Below are 18,268 nucleotides of genomic sequence, written 5' to 3' on the forward strand. Positions count from 1 at the left end.
GCTTCAAATTAGTGAGGTTTTACTTTTACTGTACACCACAATGGGTACCACACACACAAGGAAACACCATAAGGGGCATCAGTCTTCCAGCATTACAATTAGTAGGCTGCAGTGCACAGTTATGACTCGGGAACATTTTGTTTCAAGCACACTGCTGTAGCATCGTTATCATTTCTGACCACGATACTTTTAGTTTTGCTTTGCCATTAACAAAAATGACTGATAAACAACAAATTACAGTATATTAATTATGCTAACCAGCTGCTGGTCTAGCAGTGACAATGGCACTCTTGAAGCAGAATTTTATGGGTGTTACTGTTGCTAATTGGCCACAATGGCACCCACAAGCATAAAAGAAAATGGTGATAAGGCACTGCTTCATGTGACATTTTTTTCTTTTTCTGTAGCACCCCTCTGCAGCAACCTCAACATGAAAAAAAAAAACACTACTACTAACAGCAAAACGTGGCAACCACTAGCATTACACAGCAGCACTTCAGCAGCAGGAAAATACGACAGGTCTGGCTCACTTTATCTACAGACTACCATGGACAAGTGCAGAAGGGGAAGGCAGCTGAGGGCTACCATATGGTATTCTACATCTACATGAGCCCTTAGACAACAATGTAAAAAGAAATAACAACCCTTTAATCATCACACTGACATGTTTAATTACTTTTTTTCTGTATACCATAGAAATTTCGACCTCCTGGTGAAACCTGTAGTACTTTGCCTTTGAAGGAACTTTTAGCTGTCACTGATTGTCACCGATGTGTTTGTGCTTTTTTTTGTTCCCTCCTGCCACAGCTCCATGTGAGGCTACAGTATGTGAAAATTAAGTAAATAAATCATTACTTGAACATCATTAGATCAAAGTCACAGTTATATTTCAGGGCCTTTTCTTTTCACTGGCAAGAAAAAACAAAACAGTCTTCTGCTCTATGATCCCAGTGTTGTAGTTTGGCACTAACTGGTGCACACCACAGATCATTCGAGTTACCAGTACTATGCATGATAGATACAGATTTATCTATTAAAGAATGCAAAGACTGGTTAGAAACAGTTTAGAGTCTGAAGTAACAGAGCTTTAAAAACTGAGATTAAGCTACATTTTTATTTGGAGCTTTAAACAAGCAGCTTAATGCAGCAATCCATCATTAAGCCCCAACTATGGCACAAAAGTTAACCAGTTAGCATACTAGCAAAGACACAGCTGAAATCACACAAGACAAAGAAACAAACCTGTTACTGCTTGCAGTGGTCTTGTTATTTCAGTAATGTGTTAGCTGTATGTACACCAGCAGTGCTGCATGCTCACAGTAAAACAGGGCATTCTACCAACATGCAAGCAGTCCACTCACTACAACATACAACAAAGCCAACAATCAAGGCAAGAAGAATGAACAGAAAGACAGAGAGGGAGACCTCACATCTGCTTACATAGTTAAGCCACGTGGAAACCCGGTTGCCATTTGACAAGTGCAGCGGTAGTTTTTGCTTGCCTTTTTTCTTCAAAGCAAAAATAAAAAGATAAAAATAAGCAAGAAAGAAGACAAGAACACAGCAGTGCTTACTAACACCACATGTTACTTCCAGAGGTTAGTATCAGTTTTGGGACTCAGTTATTATCAGTTGCAACAGCATTTGGGTTAATGGTAACTAGCAATGCACATACTACATGTCTAACACAAAGGAAAATGCATAGCGTATACAACATGCAAAACAAAAATGCAGTGAATTAGTGCAAACAAAAAGCAGCACTTACGCTATGACAGCTGCAGTGACAAGCATAATGAAGGCATTGTGTTATAATAATAAAAGGAATAGTATCGCTACTCAGCTTTAGTGCTGTAAAAAGTTATGAATATTTGCAATATTTGTGTCACCAAGTTCTGAGAAGCACACAGTGCAGGAAATTGCTGTGATCCTGCTAATGGAACTGGTCACAGGATGGAAGTAAATATTGATGAGTTTGTAATCATTTGAACATTTTAATATAGAAGTTGCTCGCTTCAAATCATGGAATAACCCACACTGAAATTTTGGAAGAATACTGTGCTTTTTTGGTCACAGACAATTAACAATTTAGCCTTCTGATGTTTGCAGCTTTAAATGATGTGAACATTGCTTTAATGCAACTAGCACTCATTTGAAACAGTAGAATGAGCAGGTGAGGTAGTCTTATCATAGACAGTTTTTCAGAAAAAAAGAGAGCCTCATCCAAGGTGCCTAAAGGGATGATAACTTCCATAGCAAAAAGAAAATATACTACAGAGGAGACATACACTGTCATCTTATGCAGCCCCAACAAAAGCAATATTTTTATCATTTTCATGAAAGTGCATGACAGGAACAGTTGCAAACTGTGTCAGAGAACCAAACTTAGAAAAAGCCACCCTCTGTGCAAAATTTTGACCAAGAGACCCAATGATACACTTTTTGGCGACTCTGAGAAACACTTTCTAAGCAGGAGAGTGCCTTCCAAAAAATGTAATCCCAAATGCATAATTTTTTATTAGTGCACGCCAAACACAAGGAATACTATAACAAACCCAGTCTCTTATTCCTTCCTTTTTTCCGTCAACTTGCACATTCAATAGAGTGGTGCAGTGTGCCACTCATCATGACCATGCCATCTGGTTCCAACTTGCCGTAAAAACCGATATATAGGTCGAACTTGTTTTCAAAAAACCATGGCGAAAAGTAGACCCCCGTCTTATATACTGGTCATTGGCGGAAAACTATGGAAGTCTTGCAACAATGGGCGGCTGAAGTCAACAGCCTCCATCACCATCAGCAGCAGCGTGCCGTGGCAACGTTGTGGCACCTCCATTTTGCGTTTCCGCTGTTGCAAAGCTATTTTGGTTAAAGGCTGCTTTCTCACATTTTGTTTCAAAATGAGCGGAACCCAACGGCAATTCGCCGTCGCCTTCAAGAAAAACGCGACTGGGTACGCGGAAGCTCACGGCAACCTGGCGGCACAGTGCAAATTTGGAGCATCTGAAAAGAGCATTTGGTACTGGCGGAGGCAGAAGCTGCATATTAAAACTTGCAGCAACCAGAAGGAAACATCATTCCGTGGGCAGACCGCAGCGTATCCAGAATTGGAAGGAAAGGTTGTGGATAGAGATGGGCAAAATGGCTCACTTCAGTGAGCGGCTCGGAATGGCTCAGCTCACTGAAATGAACCGGCTCACTCAAATCTGTAACGGTGATTGGGTCGCTCAGGAGCGAGCCGGGTCTTTTGAGCCACTCCTTTAAAGAACGAGTGAGCCCTGGTTCTTTCCTTTCCACTCTCTCTCTCTCCCCAAGTGCAGCGCAGAACGAGTGGTTCTGTAAAGGTGAGCAGCGGTTCTTTTGGAGAGCCGGTTCTCTCTCGTTCAGTGAGCCATGCCGAACCGTTCAGTCCGAGCTGGGTCTTCTGGCAAAGTGCATATTGCTGGGCGAGTTGGTTGAGAGCCGGTTCTTTTGGAGAGCCGGTTCTCTCTCGTTCAGTGAGCCATGCCGAACCGTTCAGTCCGAGCTGGGTCTTCTGGCAAAGCGCATATTGCTGGGCGAGTTGGTTGAGAGCCGGTTCTTTTGGAGAGCCGGTTCTCTCTCGTTCAGTGAGCCTTGCTGAACCGTTCAGTCAGAGCCGGGTCTTCATTTTGAGCAAAACAGCGCTCGCATAGTGCTGTATGCGTTGTCCTGTGCTGTTGTGTCTTCCTGTTCTCGTCCGTTGTCTGCGAGCGCTGTTTCGCTCAGAACGTGTCTTCTGGCAAATCATTGGCAAAGGATGGCACCGTTCGTTGACAGCCACTGTTCGAGCGATGTCTCACGACTTCCACCGATCGTGCATCGTGAGCTGGTGCAACACTTCAAAGGTATTAGTAAAAATACCTATAACACGTACAGTTATTCTACTAATGCATATATCGTTTTTTTCAAAGCCAAATAACTAGACTGCATAACAGAGGTTACAGTGTAACCTGGACCTCTCCAGGCAGTGTTTGAAGATGGGGACAATTGACAAATGCAGATGATGAAGAGAGGAAATATATTTACATAAATGTACAAGGGCAAGCTGAGTTACGAAGCAGAGCCACACAGACAGCCAAGCTAGCAACTAAAAAAAAAAAAGGAAATTCTTACAGAGAGAACACACACTACAAGACCTTACTTATAGACCCACAAATTATACGCCACTGCAAGGAGCCTCTAGCTAAACTAGACAAGACTGGCTTGTGACTTCTAATGCATTTGCTTGCGTTTTTGTCTTACAAACAAAGAAGTTAGGGTGGTCATACTTCGAGGCCCGCCCTAAGCTTCGATAAGCAATGAAGGTAGCCACAGCCCCTGAAGTTTGCCACAACCTCGAGCCCAGGGCTTGACTAAAAGAAAAACAAACACATAACGAAAACATTCCGAAAGCCCCCTCCTTACGGAAGCCCTTACCCTTATCGCGTGATGATGCTCTTTTCCTTCCCCGCCGCTCCTGCGCGTCACCTCTCGAAGGATGACGAGATTTTTTTCAGCTAACTGGCAGGACCACTAACCCACTGGCTTGTTGTGGAAATGTCAGATGGCGGAGGCCCACGACGCTTTGGCGCCATCAAGAATGCCAGCAAAGGAAAGGGGCCTTCGCGGAACACGTGGCAGTTCGCATATTTCCGCAGAAGCGGCATGGAGATCCGCTGCCGTGGGAATGGAGCACCAGAACGAGCGGCGCCATGTGCTCATTGTGTGCACCACGCTTGCTTTCTTGGTGCGCTGGTGGATGTGCGCGCTTAGCAAATCTAGGAGCCTTCGGCCGTCACAGCGATGCTGTCAAGCGGACAATGACTCCTGCGCCTTTGTCAATGTTTGCGGGGGCAAGGGGGGGGACACACTGTACCGTACATAGCCGAGGGGCTGGTTGCGACTCTTGCGAGGAAGAGCGGGAATGCAGTTGCTTTCTCACACTGCTAATAGTAGATGGCGCACAAATCGCACCCGGCTGAAGACCGGCTCTGACGGAACGGTTTGGCATGACTCATTACGGCTCACTGAACTAGAGAGAACGGGCTCTCCAAAAGAACCGCCGCTCACTTTTACTGAGCCACGGCTCACTCGCTCCTTAAAAAGAGTGGCTCAAAAGATCCGGCTCGCTCCAGAGTGACCCATCTCTAGTTGCGGAGTTCGTCCGCGAGCTGCGTGCAAAATCACTGCCTGTGACTGACGAATGCATCCACGTGAAAGTGGTAGAGATCACGGCACGGAGCGGCAAAAGAAGCGAGAGTAAGCGCATGTGCACACATGCGCATACCTCGTTTGTTTGCGCCGCTCCATGCCGTGATTATAAGGTGCTGACAAACACGCGGGTCGATGGGCGTGCGATACTGTTAAAAAAAATTGGCCAGGTGTACATATGAGCAGCACTTAAATGAGGATAAATACTGTCACCATTGTGCAACCTGTTGAGTCACATTTGTTTGAAGGTAAGGGTGACTTTCGGTACTTTTTCCATTGAAAAGGATTTTTTCCATCTTTAGAATTGGTTAGATGGGGGATCTGCCTATATTCCGGTCCGACCTATAGCCCGGTTTTTATGGTAGGTTCCCCCTTTTTTCTTTCATTTACTATTACCCCTTCCAGTAACTTTCATATCAAAACACTTCTCCTATATCCTCACTTGTAGTGCCTAGAACACTTTGCACTTCTCTGATTAATGTATCAATTTTTAATGTCACAGTGCACCAACAAATGAGGCACGCTGTGTGATCTAGTACTTTAGAATGTAGCAAGGACGTACAGTAAACAAAAGTAATAGAAGTTGACTTCACAGTCCATTTGTGGGGTCTATGTGTACGAATAGTACACGTGGCTTGGCTACATACCTTTCTTACAGAATATGTGAGTTCACAATGCTCAAGTATTGGTTCAGAAACCCATGAATAAACAATTCTGCAATATCTATTCAAGTAATTAGAGAGGACACGTAACCTCTTGACACACAGCCTTCAGTACTTTAACCTCAAGGCTTTTGCAAGGAAAGTTTAGATACTGGAATCATGGAAAATGGTGTCAAGGACAAACATTGTACATTTTGAAGAAACCACAGCAAGGTTGTACCATAGGCAGATTACTTTAAGCAGAATTAATGATGAACTAAGACGTACATGTTCGAAACACATACTTGAATTTCAATTAACAAGACTTTCTGGGGACCCTCTAGCAACATGTGAGGCAGGACGCAGACCTGGTCATTATGCTCGTAAGGTGTGCATGCAAATTTTGTAACAGCAAACAGAATGAAACATAAAAAGCTGACTTGCATTGTGGTCATTCAATGCTGAAACACAAAGAGAAATGATGCACTGTTCAAGTCATGAGGATGAAAATTTGATTTTAGAAAAACTAAGTATTAGGAATTTATACTACTCATTTATAGACAGCTGAAAAAGAAAAGAAAGAGGATTTATGGTTAAAGCGAGCACTAAGATTACTGAACACTTTGCTTACGTAATTCAGCCAAGTGGCAATCCTGTTGCCAGTTCCAAGGCTTTGAAAAGCATTCTTTTCTTCTCGCTGCATCAAAAAACAACACACAATCACACACAGCTTATGTGGCATTCATAACATTAAAATCTCTCACAGACAAATTACTCAATTTTTTTTGTGCCACGTATATGCTTCTAGTTAAGGAAATCAAAATACGATATCTATGTCGACAAATTTATATGAAGTTACATAACACTGCAACATCCAGTGATGATAATGTGAAAAATTTCTTCAAGCAAACTTAACCCTTTACTTGCCAATGTTCCAAAATAGGAACATAAGAAACTATATTTTTTATTTCCCTTCAAAATACACCCTTCTTTGAAATTTCTGTTTTTGCATGATGATTACCTAAAACATCACAAGTACAATACTTATTATATAATATTTAATATTAGTACTGACTTTTTTAAAGACTTTGAAGTATTACTGGTAAATGGACATTTTTGGGCCTTGTTACAGCTGAGTGTCTGTGAAGCCATTTTTCAAGAAAAAAAAATGTTGAAATGAACAAAACAGAACAATAATAATTACAAATAGTTGGTGATTTCGTGAAATAAAATTAAAGAAATAAAGCCTCTGTGTCTTTCACTGGCATCAAGCTTTATGCAAATGTTCCTGTTTTGGAATACTGGCATTTGGCAGTAGCAAAATTCAAAGACAGACGATACTCATATCATAGAATCTCTCACATTATGCCAACTGGCGTAAAAGCTCTCCCATTCTCTCTATGAATGTGTGGGAACAGATCTGCGGACATTATCGGGCAGCATGTTTGTGGGCAGCGTGCCATGCGCAGGCTATGTATGTTGGACCTGCAGCATGTCTTCGAGCTCTCACCTCCCGGCTATGTGCGGTATCTGAGAGGTGTTTCAAAGCATTTGGCGCGCCTTCACGGCCCCACATTCCACCAATGACGGCAAAGATTGCACGAAGCGAGAATCGGGATGCATGCTAGGTGTAGTCACGCACCCTCCCCCAAACCTCCTCTCCACCAATACCCACCAAAAGTGCACCCCACCTAAAGGCAACGAAGGCAACATGAGGCACGTGCAGACAGTGGTCACCTCTGGACACTGCAGAGAGTGGTGAACAAATTTTTTTTGCTATTTTATATAGCATATGTGAATAGTTAATAGGTATTTCTGTCTTTGAAAGATTGCTTCGTAGTGTGGCGTTTAAAAAGGTAAGCAGGTCTGATGTTGAGAAGCACTCCATAAATGCTGCTTACATTATCCACTAAAGATATCTTTTCCTGCTTCCCCAGATGCCTGCATAAGTCAAGTTTAAGGCGATCACTCTGATTGATGCGACAGGGTATGCGCTAGTAGTGCAATTATGGCTGTGTGACAAGTGCATGTGCTCTTCGAGCGCCATGCCTGCGGCGATGCAGCCGAGTGTAAGACAGTGGAGACCTTCACAAAACCCATGGGGCTGGCAGTGGGGTCACTGGCTCCTCTCCACTCTGCTTCTCTCTATGCATTTGCGCCTCTCCATGTGGCCCCCTCCACTTTCTCGAAGGCACCAAACCACTCACACCAATGACGACAGGTTTTTGGGAAATGACACTACTACTGCTAACGCAGCAAAAATAGGTCAAGAAACAGTTAAAGAACATTATGGTTGGCTAAAATCACACGCCGCAGCAGGCATCAGTCAGTAATCGCCCACCATAAAAAAAAAAAAAAATACGCACATGCATGTGCTACGCAGATCTACAGCATGACATGTATAAAACAGCTGTTCCACTCATAACCAATGAAAGAATGTACAGGAGACCATTGAAATGAAGCAAGCAACGACGACATTATAGTCCCGTATGGTAGGCAGTACTGCTCTGAATATTTGCACAGTGTTACTTTTTTGTGGCGACACACAACACTGAATGAAAACACTCCTATAACTCTTGCTTCACGAAACCAGCTAGTGCTTGTATTTAGTCACCGCGCCATTTAAAGTGGCAAGCTCATATTAATGCGATAGAATCAGAGGTCCCATTCATGAGAAAAGCTGGCGTTTGTCTGTCCGTGTCATGAAAAAGCAAGTGGCACACCTGCCACAGTGGGCAGGTTAGCAACCTGCCCACTTGGCTATGGGCAAACTCCCCATTTTGGCAGGTGGTAATGAAATTAATTCAAATAAACTCAATGCAATTGCCACCTTCCGACTATGGCACTGTGCATCAGCTCATTGGTCGAGAGATAGACAGCCTCCCGAAGAACCATCTGTGCAAAAATGAGCCTTATGGTAGCTCGGAAAGAGCAAGCTGGGTCTCATAAGCCCCACCATTGGCTGTATTTCAAACAGCCACCTGCTGGGGCAGTGCCGCATCACTGCACCCCTGCGTCAACAGCAGTATAAGGACTCCCCGCAATCTAAGAGACTATGAAAGAGAAGGAGTACTTGCGCAGGAGGGATCTCTAATGCTATCACATTGTACTTTTAAGGGTAGGTTAAGCGTCATCCAAGTTTTTATTCAGTTTTGCAACCCAGTACACGAACAGGCACATGAAGTAAAATTATGGGAAAATTGCAGCTATTTATACACGTGTAGTCACTATGTGATCTATTTACAGCTTGAGTAAAGCATAAGCCACATACCCTAGCAAAGTCGAAATGCGGTTCATAATGGCCCCCAATGCCATAGTTGACTACTTGAAGCTCCTCAGCAGTGTCTGCAGTTAGCCCTGTGATATCTTCAATTCTCCGAGAAACACGGGCTATCACACCATGCTCCTCGTTCTTCAGCCACGCACTCTTGCTAATGCGGTAGTTGGCAGTTTCAAGCTCTCCAGACTTGTAGTTCTGTACTGTTGCCCTCCTCAACTGCAGCAGTTTGAAAGGAAATTCAGCAAGTGATTCATAGATCGAAACAGAACATGCATGGTGCGCCAATGGTGCTGCACTCCATAGACAGCAACCATATGCCACAAAAATTGTGCCAAAATGCAACTGTGACAACAAAAGTCTATCATCAAGGCAACACTAGAATGCAGCAGAACATGTCACAGGCCTTTTGAAGCTTTAAGGATTCACAACAAACAAAATTCTGCCACAGTATTGCACTTATAGTGCACACTTCGATGGTACAGCACACATGACCAGGCTTGAAAAGGTCTGGTTATACATCTGCTACACTTTAAGAACTTATCAGAAAGCTATGTCCAAACAGTCAACCAGCCTGAAAAAAATAAGCAGACAAAAAATGAAAGGCAAGCATGCGGCATACCCTTGGCTGGGCCAGTGTTTTGATGACATTCATTTCGTGCTCGGAAAGAACATCATGGTAGACAACTATCCGAGGCTTTGGGAACATCACTTCTTCCTTGGCTGGCTGCAGCAACAGGTATGGCCGGTTGTTCGTGCGGTATTGGCATGTCAGCTCCCGGTCATGGTATAACGGCTGCAAAAGAACATCATTGAAGGTAAGAATAAATAAAGTATGAGCAAAGCCTGCAATGAGGCTAGTTACTATCTCATGACAGGAACCAGCACTGCAGAAGGAAAACTTGCACATACCAAAAGGAAAAACACAGCGTGAACAAACAGCCAAACAACTGTGCTAACTCCATAAGTGAGATGGAGTACAGATGGACCATGATTGAAAACCAAGAAAAAGAAATAAAACCATCACCAGCAGCCTAAGCCATCCAAAATACACACGCAGCAGACAAAAGAAGTATAATACTATTGAAGGCTATCCAAGTACATCTCATTTAAGACTGAATACTATAGCAGCTGATTGCTGCTCTGTAGGCAATCCCCACCTGTATTCCCTCTAAGCATTTACCTCATACTATATGTTTTTGTGCTTGCATTGCACTTGTCCTGTTTTAAGTCATTTGGTCCTGATGGTACAAGGCATGTTAGGCAATGGGACATTTGATGTTGAAAACAAATTTTACAACTGGGATGCATTTTGGTTGGGACGAGTTCAACTGAAGCCAGTCTAGCTCAGAACTTGCAACAAACTACACTGGATAATTTGATTTGCAGTTCACTATTTTTGACCTATAGTATTTGGAGTGTACTCCTACTTTAAGGGGCCCCTGACCAGGCTTATTACAAACAAACAAATGTGTTTAAGTCAGGTGGCTATGACTGCTTTTGCAAGATATTACAGCATTGCAGTCATGCATGCCGTGAAAGACTGCAAAAATTGAAACAAAAGCCTGCTCACGCTCATTCTCAACATAGATTATCTCCCTGCTTTTGCTGGCGAAGGAAGAGGTGTGCCTGCACTATGCAAATGGCACAGAGAATTTCACTGGTTAGTCATCCTGACTGACAGATAACATGCTTCCCTGGCATGCTTTTCTATGTGCCAGTCATTTCTGAGCATTAAGAAGCAAGTACTTGAGCTCTACTTTCTTGTCCTTTTACATTTCTTTTAGTTCAGTCTATGGTGTCACATTTTCACACTGTTCATTTATTCCTTTCTGTGTCACAGCTTTAGTGTGCACCTGCCCAGTCCTGCAGTGAGTACAAGTATAGTCACATTCCGATTTCATTGATGCAATTCTGTTGCCCGCTGCTCTGTTGTGACAACTACATTTTAGTGCAACACAATGTGTGGTGCACTATTGCAATCTCCTTCGTCCAAGTGACAGGTATAGCTGCACACCTCCCATGGAGCAGACAAGTCTAATTACCTAGACTTCCAACATAGCTTTGTGCCACCCCTTAGAGAGGAACAGGCAGAGAAAGTTTCTTGCAGAGGCCAGTGGGCCAGCATGCGAGAGAAACCGTTTTGGACAGGCCACAGCTTAGAGCAAGGTGGCCAAATTGCTTGACTACAACAATTGAAACACACTTACTAACAAGTCCTTGCAGAAAATTTTTGTGGGAGTGCATTTCTTGGACAATGCCTTACAATCACACGAGTATACTAAAATTTTCAGCTAGGCGAAGGTTTAGGCTGTTAGGACCCTGCTTTAATTTGGGTTGTCTTGGTGCCTGAAGAGACCAATTACCCAATTAGCCCCCATCTGGCAAGGCATGAGGGACCAAAAAACCCCGCCCGGGTCCAGAGTTCAACAACAGAACCCCGAAGTGCCTTTCCAGACAAGGAGAGTCTTCGAGCAGCCCAGCTGCGATGCACAACAGCTGTCCGAGTGGGGGAAACACGTCACCACTCCCCCCGTTTTCTGGAGCCTGCCGTCATCTAACCATCCAGCAGCCGTGGTTTCATTAAACCACCCATGGCTTTGTTTTGACAACTTCCGTGCAGCCGTTCCTGGAGGCTCGAGGCGGCTCCAAGAACCAGCCTACATTCGTGTCTGAGCCATGCCGGATGTTCATAAAGGACAAGAGAAACAGGAAGACCCCAGCAACAACCTTGGGACCATTCAGCTTCAGAGTCACAACCGAAAGGCAGCGCCCACAAATAGAACGCTCAATGGCAGAAAAAGACGGATACTAGAGGTGAAAACGCTATGCAAGAGTGCCCAACTGCTTTGTCTGGCATATTCCCCATATTGTCTTTTACACTGTATCATCTTTCTAACTGCTACCTGATATAAATAACGCGAATATATTTGTCTTGTTGTTTTTCCTGAGCCTTCCTGTCTCCTCATCCTTACTCCTGCAGGGAAACCACTTCAGAGTCGAGTCACTACAACTAGTGGCAGCAGCGGATAGAACCCAGCTCGAAACAACACCCTTTAAGGTGAGCATCAAAGAAAAAAAAAATAAATCAACGGCTTCATTTTCCCTCAACTTCTGCAACCTCTAAAGGCAGGTTTACCAAGGTAAAGTAAATGCTTCAACTATTGTTATGTACAAGCAGCTGTTACACTATGGTTTTGAGTAAAATTTCTGTGAAAGGCTTAAGTGTTCAGAAGTTCAGTCCCAAAGAATAAAGCAGTATCGCAAAGAATATACACAAGACTACCATTAAGACGAACTCTGTTAAACGGGCTCTGAAAGGGGCTCTAATAAAGTTGTGGTATGCCTGGGATGTTAAAGCACGCTGCCTCACGAATATTGTACAGCAAAAATTTTCTTAATACGCTTTGTAGAAGATGACCTATCTGTAATCAAAATTTGAATTTCAGCGTCTTCGTGCCTTTCCCTCTCCTTTCAACACTTTTTGCACACTGGAAGGTCGGCACTGCTCCGCCGACCCCACTCCTGGGAGCGGAGCTTCCTGACCCGCCAGAGCTATGCGGCTTGTTGGCCGCAGCCAGGGTAGCTGCCTGATGTCTGAAAGAATCTAACCAATCGCCATCTCTCAACTTGTATACGCAGGTGCGGGTGAAGGACGAGGGTGCGAGCATGAAAAAATCGCCGGGAAGATCTCGCCAACTTTAACGCGTGATTGTGGGTCCTCTGGTGCATGTAGAAGTGTATTATTTCGCTCACGTTTTCATGACAACACGGTGCAGTGATTGAGCGAGTTGATGTGCTCTCCCCGGAAGGTGTTTCACAGCTCCTTTAAGACGAACCCTCAAATAAGATGAACAATGTGAGACCATTCGGTTGATTTCCCATATAGGACTCAATGTAAAAAAATCCACTTAAGAGGAATGTGTTTCGCGTGTGCTCCGGTTAAGATGAATTTTTGTAGTGACCGCAAACCACGGTGACCCTGTGCAACAGTACTCGCAGGGCATCTGCGTGGCTCTGTCCAGGAAAGAAAAAATACATAAAATGCTTCTATGCAAGAAAGCACGCTCCCACAAGATGGCTTCGCATGCCTTTGCACAAAGCTATGGGGAAGACGTCTTGCGGGACCGCACTGTCTTGGGGGAAAGCTTTCTAGCCAGTGCAGAAAAGGCAGGGCGCCTTCATTCCTGCGTTGGCACAGAGACCTGACATGCTCAGACATCTGTGTTGAGTGTGCATTGCCTCCGGAATACCAGAAGGTGCGTATGTGCAGAGTGCACCCGCTCATTGACTTGAGGCTTAAAGACTGCTGGACCTTTGAACTGATGCGACATTGCAACGCACATTACCGCGGCACAGAGATGGCCGGATATTGAAGCCGCATGCACTGCCTGCAGCAGATGGGAAGGTACGTGGTGCACCTGCCCATTGAGTTGGTAACAGCTATGCTGTAGAAGGAGTGAGATAAGAGAGAGACACGTGGCTACCCTGCTGGGCACCTTTAAGGTGCTCGGAGCAGGATGGAAAAAAAATGCACACAAATAGCAGATGTTAGGGATACAGTGAGAAAAAAAGAGACGGTGAAAGATGAAAACTGGACCAATGCCATTTTCAAGTAGGATAATGTGAGCTTGTTACAAGCTCTGTCTTGATCGGCTCTACAGCCCCTTTTTAGCCATTTAAACTATGCGCACTCTCTGCCAGTCACCTGGGTGTGTGCAGGTGCAACGCAGCTGCGCATGACCACACTGTCGCTCGTGAAATGTGGCAGGTGATCTCTGCGGTGATTACTTGACAAGGACAGCGAAAGGAGGGCACTGGAGGATTCCGGAGGGAGCGCTGTTGGGGGGCAGTTAGGTTAGGCTTTCGGTGGTGAGCACGAGCCATTGGGATGGACACTGATGGCAGAGCGGATGAAAGAAGTGGCATCTCTGAAGACGCAATTGCTGTTTGGCATGAGTGGCTGCTATGTGAGCAGCCAAGTTTTATGTACCGCTTCAAGCCCTTACCTGTGCCACTTTTCCCCATTCGTGTCTCAGTGTGTTTTTGTTGTGCCGCGCTCAGGAGTTAGCGCCAGTTTTGCCGTGTTCATAGCATTGCACTCTCGACAGCCTCGACTCCATGCTCTGCTTCACTGCTATGTTGTGCCCCTTGGGAAGCATTGGTTTGGTCCAGAATAAATCGGTACCTTTTATGCTGACTGCGTGCGCGTAACTCGTCGGGCGAAACTAGGGCTCCACTATACTGTGTTTTCATGACCCACAATGCAAAGCATGCATAAACTTACTGGGAATTTCTCTCCTCTGCAAAGCCTTTCGTAGATGCCCCGTTCAGAGTCAGCATCAGGAAGTGGCGACCTTTTCTTCAATGTCACACTATCATTTTCAGACATGTCTCCATCATCACCACGTTTCATGTACTGCTCTCGCTTTGCCAACATGTCCTCATAATAACGCTTGTTTCCAGGAGCACGAGGATGGTCAGGAGCTGCATTAAACAACAAAATTGCATGTTGCTTTATTCCTTGCAATATTATTCTCTTTTACAGTACCATGCAGTTCTACTACATTTTAATTCGGCACACACCAGCACTGTGTATGGAAAAGGTGTACTTTGCCATTTTGAAATTTTGTCTATTGTAATTACATCAAAGAGCTGAAGATTTTAATATTAACCTGTAACCACTGCCTACTACAATGCCTCTGGCCTCATGAGTATGACAAATCAATGAAGAAAGGCATTGAGACGGCTTCAATTTGGAACCCACGCCTTCCAACATATATCAGAGAGGTTTTTCTTAGCTAAAAAAAAAAAAAAGGTAGTTTTGCTGACGGCCATAAATAAGATTTTTTCCTAACTGTTAAGAAAGAGTTAAAAAAAAAAGATGTGCTTGCCAGCTTTGTCGACCTATATGAATAGTCAGACATTTTTTTGTGCGTGTTTCTGCTTTAATGAGTTTCTGACCAAGAAATCAAGAAATAAATGTAACCTCATTTGTTCAAGTATGCAAACAACCCACTTCTGAGTTCAACTGCCAAGACCACGGTAGATACAGTGACATCCTCAGACAATCAGGCAAACACCGCTGGTGATTCTACGGTGATGGGCTCATGTGCCATAAACACATCAACCTCCCTGACAAACTGTGGAAAAAGGGCTATCTTTCATTGCAATGGTCATTGCTGAATGTTGCAAAAAATTGCTAATATGTACCACAGAGCCCCAGTACATCATATTAAAGTCCATCTCACGAGGTGATATGGTTTTGAGTCAGGTGCCGACACAATTTGCAAATTAAAACATGCTCTCAGCAACATTCAATTCCAATTGTTCATGGAAGCAGCTCATTTGTGCATAGTACATCAAGATTTTGTGTTAACATTTCAGAAGTTTCTTTAGTCAGTGGTTGCTGAACTATAGCTGTACAAAATGACAAAAATATGGTGACAGTGCACACCAGTATAGCAAGCACTGAACCAATACTGGCATAAACTCGAGGAGCAAAATGCAGGCTCACCAGCAGCAAGCAAATCATTTGTCAGCTTCAGGGCATGATGAACATTGCCTTGCTGCAAAAAAAAAAGGAGCAAAAATTGCTAACAGGCGACACCCAAAGAAAAACAACTGGTTAAGAAAAAAAACAATAGAAAGAGAGCAACAAAAAAATTCAAAGTAGCCAGGGGTGGATATAGGCAACTCTCAGAGGGGTTGGCTGGATTGGAAGGGAATTTGCCCAATGCTTTTTTCCCCATATTTTTTTGGCGAGAGAAAAATGCCAATGCAGGTTTTCCATGGAAAATTTGTCGCTTGAGGAGAATGCTACCTCCTTTTCAAATGTACCCGAAAGTAGCATGAAAACATAAAAGTCATTCAGACTACAACCTGAACAGAGAAGGCAGGCAAGGGCATCGCACTAAGGTAACTGAAAGATACAAGAACAAAATACACCCTCTAATTATAAACGTATGTATGCAAAATGGTATTCAAGGTATTGAGTATGTGTGTGCCTTTTATTCCCCTTCAAGCACAAACAGCTTAAGTGGATGGCAATTCTGAAAACCTCAATGCTGATGACAAGAAGCAGCTGCTTTTCAGACCTATGTTTGTCTTAAATTGTGGCCTTTTCTTTATTTCCTTGGGGGTGAAAGCAGGAGGAGGAGAGGGGTCACACTGCTTTAAAACACACTGCTGCCATTTTCTCTTCCAAAGCCCTCATATGAGAAACAGAATTAAGCATACCTGATATGTGGAAAATGCCAGATACTCCAAAATCTCAGCCCGGTCAGCTGTTTTGTCTACTTCTTCATCCACACGATCAAGAGCCTCTTGCATCCAGAGCACAGTGTGGTAGTGGTCCTCATTGTTATATGACTGCCGGCCCAGTTCGAAGCAATCGCCAGCTGTCAACAAGGGCCATAAGAAGAGAATGAGCATAATCAAGAAAGTGCAATGTGAGAAAGCTCATGGGCAGTGCAAAGCCCACAGAGTCAACTGCCTTCATATCAATACCCTAAAAAAAATTAAGTACTTATGTACAGAGTGCATGGAGTGGACTTAGTAGCCTAAACAGGAATAAATAGCTTGGTTTTCTGCTTTGAATACTGTGTGCTCTACAATGCCTAATATCTGTATTACTACACATTCATTACAAAACTTTAGAAAGAAGCAAGGCCCTCAAATGAAGCATCACTCTGAAGACTAGGTTTTCAAAATCTGAAACGGAAGTGCGTCTAGTAAATCTTAGAAACTAAGGTCAAACAATATATGTCTAAAATAAGCCACGTGCTAAATTTACATGATTTGCAGCACCGGCTGTAATTATGGTGCTTCGTTTTCAGGAAAAGCTGATTTCATTTACTTTCAGCATCTTGAACATATTTCACAATAATCAGAATAAACCAAGTTCTGCTCAAAAAGGTGAATTCCAGGAAATGTAGTTTGTAAGGCAAAAAACTGAAGGCACCATACAGAAACTAGCATATATCTTGAAACTACAGTGATACCTCATTATAGCAAACAAGGAAAAAATCGTGAAATAGTTCGCTACAGCCAAAATTTGTAATATAAAATTTCGTCAGAAACGCGCGCAACAACGGCGAAATTTAGTCACTGAAGGGACAGCAATCCTGGCGATCCTTACTAGAGAAACGTAGAGACGATTTGCCAGGTTTTGGCGGCGTTTCGAAGGCGGTCGCGGCTACTCCAACGGCCGCAAGGAACCAAGCGCCAGTTAGGTTGGCTTCCCCGCACAGCACAACAAGCGCAGGTTGAGCGCCGGCTATGGTGGCTTCCCCGCATCACAGCCGCTTAGCGTGGAAAGCGGTGCGTCAGAGCAAAAGCTATCGCCGTTTTCCCCACCTCCGCGACAGCTGACATGAGCGCAGGATTATTACTGCAAGCTAACAACCACCTGCGCTGCTGCTTCCAGGGCGCTGTCGACGGATGCCAGAGGCGTGAACGCGTGCTGACTGCCGGACTGCAACTCTACACGCCGCTGTTGGCGAGTGCGAGATAAAAGTGCAAACCTTGGCAAAAGCGCTCGCCGCATAACCACCGATCACTTCTGCAGTGCGGCGAAGCCTGCCATCCAAACGGGCAGTTCGGCGCTTGGAAGTCCGATATATCGTTTCATGTCCAACCGCGTTCAATATATGAAGTAGAAATTGCATGCGTTTTTCAAAAATATTTATGGCCAATAATTAGTACTATCCGTGCTCATTATATCGAGGTTTGACTGCATACTGGAGCAATGCTTTCATTTTTTTTTTGCTCATAATTTTAAACCTTTTTTGATCCTTGTTGTCCATGGCAGCAGTTAATCTCAGAATAAGTTTGAGATGTACCTGCCAGATGAAAGTCGCCAGAACACAGGCACTAATGTGATGTCATACAGACATTATTGTGTGAAGTGTTAACCATGCTAACGATGCCCTGCTCTAATGATGTGAATTTCAAATGACAGCTGGGTCATTCCATGCTTTGGGGTCGCAGGCCCCAAAAGCAATCATCCCCGATTTTGTTGAAAAAAATTCAGTTAATTGTCGATTATGTGAATACCGCTTTTCAAAAAGAATTTTCGCGGAAAAATTTTTTCTCTCCCGTAAGTGCCTTTTGAAGTTTTCGCCAACACGCGAAAGTTGCT

General features: G+C 44.0%; 1 protein-coding gene across 2 annotated transcripts in view; it reads right to left on the reverse strand.

Annotated features, from left to right (window-relative positions):
* PH4alphaEFB (prolyl 4-hydroxylase subunit alpha-1) overlaps positions 1 to 18,268 on the reverse strand; it is a 54,547-nt gene that overhangs the window by 15,403 nt on the left and 20,876 nt on the right. The window contains exons 5-11 of one of the 2 annotated variants that reach the window (XM_077648280.1): positions 16,366 to 16,526; positions 15,644 to 15,695; positions 14,414 to 14,613; positions 9,749 to 9,922; positions 9,121 to 9,345; positions 6,481 to 6,546; positions 1,441 to 1,509 (exon numbers count right to left, since the gene is read on the reverse strand). In XM_077648280.1, coding sequence (XP_077504406.1) covers positions 1,441 to 1,509; positions 6,481 to 6,546; positions 9,121 to 9,345; positions 9,749 to 9,922; positions 14,414 to 14,613; positions 15,644 to 15,695; positions 16,366 to 16,526 — 947 coding nt within the window. The remainder of the gene's footprint in view (positions 1 to 1,440; positions 1,510 to 6,480; positions 6,547 to 9,120; positions 9,346 to 9,748; positions 9,923 to 14,413; positions 14,614 to 15,643; positions 15,696 to 16,365; positions 16,527 to 18,268) is intronic. The other variant, XM_077648281.1, reaches the window with a different exon arrangement.

This window comes from Amblyomma americanum, chromosome 1, assembly GCF_052857255.1.
Source record: "Amblyomma americanum isolate KBUSLIRL-KWMA chromosome 1, ASM5285725v1, whole genome shotgun sequence".
Classification (NCBI taxonomy): Eukaryota; Metazoa; Arthropoda; class Arachnida; order Ixodida; family Ixodidae; genus Amblyomma; species Amblyomma americanum.